The sequence below is a fragment of the Glandiceps talaboti genome, chromosome 5, assembly GCF_964340395.1.
Source record: "Glandiceps talaboti chromosome 5, keGlaTala1.1, whole genome shotgun sequence".
In the NCBI taxonomy this organism is placed as follows: Eukaryota; Metazoa; Hemichordata; class Enteropneusta; family Spengelidae; genus Glandiceps; species Glandiceps talaboti.
The window spans coordinates 9,324,145-9,333,015 of record NC_135553.1 but is presented as its reverse complement, the minus strand read 5'-3'; the positions used below and the strand labels follow the sequence as shown (position 1 = coordinate 9,333,015).

General features: G+C 34.8%; 1 protein-coding gene across 1 annotated transcript; it reads right to left on the bottom strand.

The window, feature by feature from the left end:
* Positions 1–738: 738 nt before the first annotated feature.
* Positions 739–8,570, bottom strand: LOC144435315 (NAD-dependent protein deacetylase sirtuin-7-like). Its single transcript, XM_078123907.1, has 10 exons — positions 8,472–8,570; positions 7,317–7,454; positions 6,595–6,699; positions 6,247–6,320; positions 5,812–5,884; positions 5,057–5,155; positions 4,331–4,567; positions 3,237–3,317; positions 2,555–2,661; positions 739–2,137 (listed from the first exon to the last, which is right to left on the bottom strand). Exons 1-10 carry the CDS (start codon positions 8,568–8,570, stop codon positions 1,897–1,899), a joined length of 1,254 nt encoding a protein of 417 aa, XP_077980033.1. The 3' UTR covers positions 739–1,896.
* Between the last annotated feature and the right edge of the window lie 301 nt (positions 8,571–8,871).

Genomic DNA, 8,871 nt, shown 5'->3' with positions numbered 1-8,871 from the left:
TTTTATTCTATTTTTGTAGTGGGTTTGCTCAAGGGAGAGGTTCTATAGTTACTTGTAAACCTAGGAGTCACATGTTCATCCACGGGATGACAAGTATAATACAGCGCCCCCACGAGGTGTGCATGCCAGCGTGGCTTACTCAGGATATTTGTACTACCACTTGTGTTCTGTGACCATGTCAGTGAAAGCACAGCAGAAAACACTTCAAGCATGATTACAAATATTACCCAGAGTACCCACACAGACACCACACTTCAATGGTTTCTGTTATTATTAGGCAAAAAAAAATTGTTTCTGGTCAGGACAGTTTGTCTAAAATGGTGCGACGACACAATTTTTTTTTTTAAATTCTCAACAAACCTGTCACTCAGTCTACTATTTATGGTAGTTACTGTTCTTTTCATTTACTACTTTAGAGAAAGTGTGTATAATGTGGGGCAGATGTCATTTGTTTGTTCATGATTGGCTCTACAGTTGTCTTCACTGAAGTAGGGAAGTTTATTTTTGTGTTTCCCCATGGATCTACAGACTGCATGGGCTGCAGCTGGACAAATACACACAAAAAAAGATCGATGTGGGAGTATTTAAGTGATGGGCGCACTGACCAGAATCAATTCTTTTCTTTTTTTGGCCTTACATACAAGTACGTTTCTCCGAAACTACAAATTATGTAAAAAATACAAGTTAGTGCTTTCATGCAATTTTGTGTACATGGAATTATCATATACTCACTGGATATAGATTTGCGATAATGTTCTCAGTTTTGCACCGCAGTGCCAAAACCAACAACATTCATGCACACCAATGCAACCAATCACTGGTATATGTCACACTATCTCGTGTACACTAAACTTACAAAGCTTGAAAACACATTATACTAGTGTAGCAACTGATATAAGCATTCCTAGCCATACAGAATTGTATCATCACGGTGTTAAACAATGACACATGCATGAAATACTCAATTTTTCAGTAGAAACCCTCTACATACCTGAATTATGCATTACCTAATATAATAATTAAATTCTTGTATCAAAGATCTAAATAGCAAATTTTGTGAAAGTTTTCCCTGTCACCTACAAGCTTAAACATGAAGAGTTTTTGGATGAGTTCACAGAGATGACAGAAAAGAATATGATAGACATATACTGTCTTACTTATAAGTCATAAACAGTGAGGTATTTAAATTTTCTCATTGAAAACAATCCACTATTACAATTACTGCTATATCTGTATGCCTTTAGATATACAGTAACGTGATTGACATCGCATTTAAACTACTGGGTCTCTATCTTTGCTGCATTTTATCCTACTACCCTACCTTCTACAGACAAGTCTTCTCCACCTGTGATAAAACATTACAGCTTATGAAAAACCATAACTCTGAAATTCAACACAATAAACTTTGTAAATGGAAAATAGAAAAAAGTGATAAATTAATTATTCTGTCCCTATTTTTTTCAAATAACAATTCCCCCAATTCTTTAGAGCTGTATTTACAACATGATTATTTTCATACATACACAAATTACATAACAGAATAACAACACAGAAGAAAATAGTGTGCCCTTTGTTCAAAATATAACAAAACAGCCTCTGAGAAAGATTTTCCCCCAAGTAATTTGGAGGGTGAGTAAAAACATGTGACATATTTTTGATGGATACTTTTTGTCCATCTGATTGAGAAGGAGTGCTTGAAGTATTGCAGATGAAGTGTTTCTTGCTAAGGGTGGTAAAAGGTGAAATCTACCCGAGTTCCCCAGTCAATTTTACCCGGGTTCCCAAATAGCATTATGTTATAATGCATGAGAAACTATGCCAGTTTTAACAAGAGTTCCCCCTTTCTGTTACTGGGGTTTCCAAACCTCTGCAAAAAACACTGTGCTTCACTAACTGTCATGTTGTTTTCAGTCGTTTCCCCTTAGCAGTCCTTTTAGCACAACCTTTACCAAACCATCCTGGTATTGTCCTGAAATTTGTTTCTTTCCTTTCTATAACTTCTCCATTCTCATTGAGTACTGGTTTTACATCTTCATCGCAACACTTTACATCAAATAGTTGTAAATGTTTAGTATTTATGGTACAAAGTTCATCTTTTGATACAGGTGTAGTTAGCTGAAAGATTGGATCACTGTCTCTGCAAACAAACAAAATATTTCACATCAAATAGTTGTAAATGTTTAGTACTTGCAGTATAAATTAATCTTTTGATACAGGTGTAGTCAGTTGAAAGATTGGACCACTGTCTCTGCAATTGAATATGTCTGCTCAGCTTAGTCTTGGAATTTATTTCTGCTAGCAAAACTATGCTGATTATTTGATTGACCAAATGAAGCCATTGTTTTTATTTCTATCAGCAATGAGTGGTTTACATGCAACCTTTAGGTTTACTTATATGCCGAATACAAGCTGGTTTACACAGCTACCCTCTAGAAATATACTGAAAATTACATAATATAACAGCATTCAGTCTACACAGGACTAGTTCACAAAGTAACGTATCTTTACATCATTCATACTGAAATAACGAGCAGGATTTTTTGTAAACACTTACTTATGATACTGTGAAACATCTAAGCTTAGTGTTTCCATGACAATCCTCATCACATCATCACATTTTCCATTAATCTTCACTGCAGCTACATCATCCTTGGGTGTCCACTGGAATAAATTGGACAAGAAATCAGTAACAGCGGCAAACATTGGTAAACTAGAACTGCTTCATAATAGCATTTTTCTAGGTTTAACCTCAAAAGTACTGGTAAGATATATACGGAAAACATGATATTTATGTCATGATTTTCATTATCAATACAGAAAGAGTAAGGCACTATTACTACAGGGCCAAATCAGATTATATTACTGGGCAGTTACAGGAACAGTAAATTAGTGACTGATACATTACAAAGTAAGTTGACAATAAAAGTTACTATGTGATGCAAAGTACACAGCAATCATGTGCCCCAATTTGACACACCCCACTGATGCACACAACTTCTAGTGACGTACCAAAATTTGGTGTTCCACTGTCTCTTATTATATGGTGACTCACAAGAAATCCCTGTTTTTCTCATTTTGACGCCCAACAACAAAATTTGGCTATCACACAGGTACGCAGAGTGTGAATGTTCCCAATTGGTATAATTAATGATAACCTTGATAAACAACATTAAAAATAAATAAATAAATAAACAAAGAAGCAAGTATTCCAACATTGCACACTTTGTAAAACTTACCTGGAGATTAATAATGTACAGTTTTGGACGTTTACGTTGCACTTTATTCATACCCCATAGACATGGATATCTCCTCAGAATCTGTGAGTCACAAGAAGGAAAGGTATTCAATTTTCAATTTGCATATTAACCATTGCTCACTCATATATACATTTGTTGAAAATCAGCTAGTTGGCCAAAAGTAGCAAGATGACACTAATTGTGGAAGTTCCTGTGAAACCTGGTTTCAGATTCAGATACAGAACTCTGATTCAGATACTCTTTTCAGATTCCGATACAGAAACCCGATTCAGATACTCTTTTTCAGATTCAAATACAGAAACCTGATTCAGATTCAAATACAGAAATCTGATTCAGATACTCTTTTCAGATCCAAATACAGAACCTGATTCAGATTCAAATACAGAAATCTGATTCAGATACTCTTTTCAGATCCAAATACAGAACCTGATTCAGATTCAAATACAGAAATCTGATTCAGATACTCTTCAGATTCAGATACTCTTTTCAGATTCAAATACAGAAATCTGATTCAGATACTCTTTTCAGATTCAAATACAGAAATCTGATTCAGATACTCTTTTCAGATTCAAATACAGAAATCTGATTCAGATACTCTTCAGATTCAGATACTCTTTTCAGGTTCAAATACAGAAATCTGATTCAGATACTCTTTTCAGATTCAAATACAGAAATCTGATTCAGATACTCTTTTCAGATTCAAATACAGAAATCTGATTCAGATACTCTTTTCCATCTAAATTTGCCAAAACTGTCAAGTCTCCACTATTTGTGTCACCTTGCTATCATTCTTAACAACAATAACATTAGTCCTCCTTCTCCCAAGGGGTATTTGTTTTTACAAAAGTAAGTATGAGTTGGGAGAAACAGGATCAAGGTTTTTCACTTGCATTCTTGCTCATTATCATTTTCACCAAAAAAGACATTAGCATTCAACTATTTACTAAAAATCTATGTTACTGATCTAAGATTTGGAAGATACATAGCTTTCTTGGACATCAATGAAAAATTTCATATTTAATCAACTCGCAGTTTTGCACATTACAATAAAGTTGATTGAATAAAATATTTACCTTCAGACTGGATCCGAGACATAAAATAACATCAGCTTTATCGGCTGAATCAGCAGCTGCTTGCCAGTTTAGAGGTTGATCCAAATTTCCCTTCTCACCAAAATGTACAATGGTATCTCTGAGTGGTGAGCCACATTCCTTACAGCATCTATCAGTCATGTGTCTCCTAAATGAGGTCTTCTCAGTTACATCAAACAGACGGACATATTCTCTTTCTGGGTCACATTCTGTACAAACCTGTCCGGGAAAATTTCTCAAAACGTTACTTTTACATGAATTCAACTAAAACACACACATTTTTCAAACATATCATTATATTATATGGTACACAAGTTATTATCTTAGAAGAGAAAATATTATTTATATACACTGGTTGTTGTGCATCACAACTTGTGTATATGCCACTGATTCTGCAGTGCTTGAATTGCGAGTTTTCATAAATTATATTTGAGGTGTAATTAATTCTTCCCCAATATTTTTCTCAATACTCATGAGCCAAGGGACTGGGTTGTCACTGCTCATCTATAAACTTGTGAAAAGGCCCCCACTTGTATTTTCCTTAACTGAATGAAGAAAAATATTTGGGCATAATATCTAATTCTCATTTCACATAATGTATTTACATGTGTTACTGCTATCAAAGGATCTCACTACAATTTTTTCATGAGAGGGTTCAGAGCTTTAAAATTGTCAGTTAGAGACCAGGAAGGCAGATTTGTTACTTACTTCTATATACATATTGCCATGAACTTCTGACAGAGCCTGCCTTGGGAGTCCACTTCTCATGTGGAGTCCGTCACAATTTTGAGAAACAACATGCCTCACCTTTAAGGATAGAAATAGAGAAATAGGAGGGGGGAAATGGAAGTGTACTTCTTAACTTACATACAGAAGAATGTCAACATAGTCACATACATGTCACCTGATGCAATTTTGAAACATAATCCATGGAATGGAATGGAATCACTGAAGTGATGAAGGGTCTATCATTATCAAATTCTCTAATGAAATATGTTTAGCCTGGTTCAAACCGAACCTATTATGTTTCATAACAACAATTTTCATAGTTTTTCCATATTCCATGGTTGAGTAACAGAACAGTATGAATGACAGACAGGCCAGTTCAATTTGTATGTCTATGGAGACTGCAAGTAGTCTTCGTACAATTACTCGTTGTACTACTGAATTTGTCAAACGAACAAAGTGCCAGGATTTCACTTTACCTCTTTGAGTGGATATGTTTTGTTTGTATGATTTTTTAAAAGGACCACAATATTGATAATATTCAGCTCCTGGCATTGAAGTTCACTGTCATGTGATGAAATAATGAACTACAAACAATGACCAAAAACGATAATGATACTGACTCAGTCTTTTAGCAGAACTATAAAAATACTGGTAATAACGAAACTGGTTCATCACATAACAGGGGAGGTTGAGTAATTGTTCATTTACTATATAGTATCAGTAAATATACTTACATATCCCTTATGATGAAGCTTAGTTATAGCCATATGAGTCAATGTGGGTTCAGCATCAACCAGAGACTTGGTTCTAGAGTGGGGAAAAGGAAACGACTGACATTTTAGCATGCCTAACACATTTTGAAGGATAGAGAACAATGTCAGATTAGAATTAACATTCCTCTTATTCAAGTTATTGGGAACATGTGCAGTTGATAAAATATGGGTTTCATTTTACACTTTATGATATTAAACAATTTGTGAAACTTATCTACATCTCAGGTGAATGGAAATGAATGCTTTACATATGACTTACAATCACAAGTTTTTTGATTGAACACTGCCCTCTCACATCAAGTATGTTAGAGTAACAAACCACTGAATATACAATCATTTGGGGGATTGACAAGTATGCTAATGAATGTGAAAGGAAAAATTGTCATCTTCACTCACCCCTCTAGAGATTTCCTTTTCTGCAGCAGTGTCCATACACCATTAGGACCTCTATAGTCTGGTATGGATGCTGCCTACAGGTAACAACAACCATACAAAAACTTCTGAATTTAGTTCTTCAAACAAAATTTGTTTATTAACAATTTGACAACATTGCAAATATGACAGCATTACTGATAACTTTCTATGAGAATTTCTACCCTAGATGGTGTAGTAGCAGATAGCAACAGAATATGCTACGAGTGACATGAACTGACTTAGAATCTAGTATCACAAACTAATTCCATCTTTGCTGAAATTTACTCATATAATTACATAATCATTACAAAGTACACTGAATCAACTTACTGTACTTATTCCTGCTCCAGTGTAAACCACCAAATGTTTGGCTTGTTTAATAGCATCAACTAATTGCATTGTTTTTGATAGTAGTTCCCCAGGAGGGTCTTCAACCTAAGAAGTAAAATAACATGAAAATTGATTCAATCCAATGGGTTTACATTTTTCATATTATGTGTATTATGTCTCCTAATATTTCTAAATTGATTATGTGCATTGGCATTAAATTTCATGTCTTTTCATTTCATTCTGTCTTATTTTTGTGACTAAGTTGACAGAATGGAACATGTACACATATGGACACCATTCTTCTTAAACTACCTATTTTTTGTAAAGACTGCAAAAAAGCAAACATGAATATCACTGACAAACATACAACATACTGTTACATTTCTATAAATGTAAGTAATCATGTTTGTAGTATATCATCTTTGGAAATGAAATCTGCTAAATACTGAATATTCTGTTCTAACAAACATTTTCATATCTCCCACTGAGTTTGTTATAAATGAGGTTTGTGCATTGTGTGTATGTGCTTATTTGTGTTTGTTTATTTATGTGTGTTTGCATGTCTGTGTTTGTGTGCATTGTTTGTTTGCATGTGCATTAGTTTGTTTGTGCACATGCATGTGTATGTGTGTCACAGTGTGTGTGTGTGTGTGTGTGTGTGTGTGTGTGTGTGTATGTGTGTGTGTGTGTGTGTGTAAAAACTATACAGGTAAAAGTGATACCTCTTGTAGCTTCCTTTTAGCATGATCTCTAAGTCTTGCCCTTCTTTCAATTTCATTAACAATGTCCTGAGAACCTTTCAGTATTGCTTGATCTTCTGATGATCTCTCCTCTACTGCTTTCTTCAGAATTATGCTTATCTGTCAAATAATATAACAAATGGATATACCCTGAGTCACTGACTCGCTCTATCTCTTCTGGTATAAGCAAACTATCGGATAGATCATGATGCCACAACTGATACATTGTAGTAGAAGTACAACATGCAGCTTTGCAGTACAGAGCTCAGCTGAGCCACAAAAAATGACAGGTCATCCAATCGTTAGAAATGTTAAAATACAAATATATCCTGGTTGAGTGTATTTTTCTCACATATTAATATAATAAGTTATGAAAATAAAAGGGAAAATGTCGTTCACAGGTATAATAATCTAGCAGAGAAATTACTATTTCATGACAACTGTTTCACATTCTGTATGTTATAAAGACGGTCTGAAAACATTGCGACAATTAGCAAGGAAATACTGCAGTTATATGAGAACCAGTTTGTAATGAAATCCTGTCTGTCTGTCTGTCTGTCAGGAAGGAAATGAAATATCCTGTACTGTAGAATAGATGTAATATTATGGGTATGTACATGTACACGTATGGACACCAGTCCAAGTGTACTATATTGTCATTTATACAACAGTTTAGTAGTAAATATAAATATAAGGTAAAAATACAATATGTCACACTGTTGAATTACCACATAATACACCCATAATACACCCGTTCTCAAAAACACGACCTCTCCATCACAACATTCCTGTACATATGTTACAACAATACAGGTCAGGATATGCTTGGGTACGGTGACCTCATCGTACCGACGGATGTCGAGTCATTCTCGTGGTTTACATACATACTTCTGCTTTCCAACACATGACAACGAAAACGTTTAGAAAGATTTCGATAATGGTTGGTTTTACAACAAAATAAAAGGAAACCTGTCTGATCTATAGCAAGCTTTGGAAATTGTAAAGGATTATCGGCATGTTAATGACGAAATGGCATAAATAAACCAGTACTGATAGCGTTCTTACGCGCATTACATTCTTGCACGGCTTCGTCCAGCGTTATTATTGTATCAGACTGATTGTTTATTATTCCCTTACCTGTCTTATCCTTGCTTTAAGTTCGTTTTCTGTATTTAGACTAAATTTTCTTGCTGTTTTCCTAGCAGGCCGTGTATGAATGTTTAGTTCCGCCGCCATTTTGAATGTTTACGTTAACGTTGCAGTCATGCGCAGTCTTGCCTTTGACAACAGTGCATTGCGAAATTGCAAACTTTTTAAACTTTGTATTCCTTACATATACATCGTCTTATGTATCACTCGCTGTCGGGAACGATTTAAAAGTTGAGAAAAGTCGAGAATTTGTTTTGTTTGAAAATTGAGTTCCCCTTACACATTTCTATTTCAAGAAAGATATCGAATCATCATAGATATAGACCATAGTCTAGAATGTACCAGCATATTAGTGTGCGCGCGCGTTGGTCAAGTCGTTTGCTTCCCA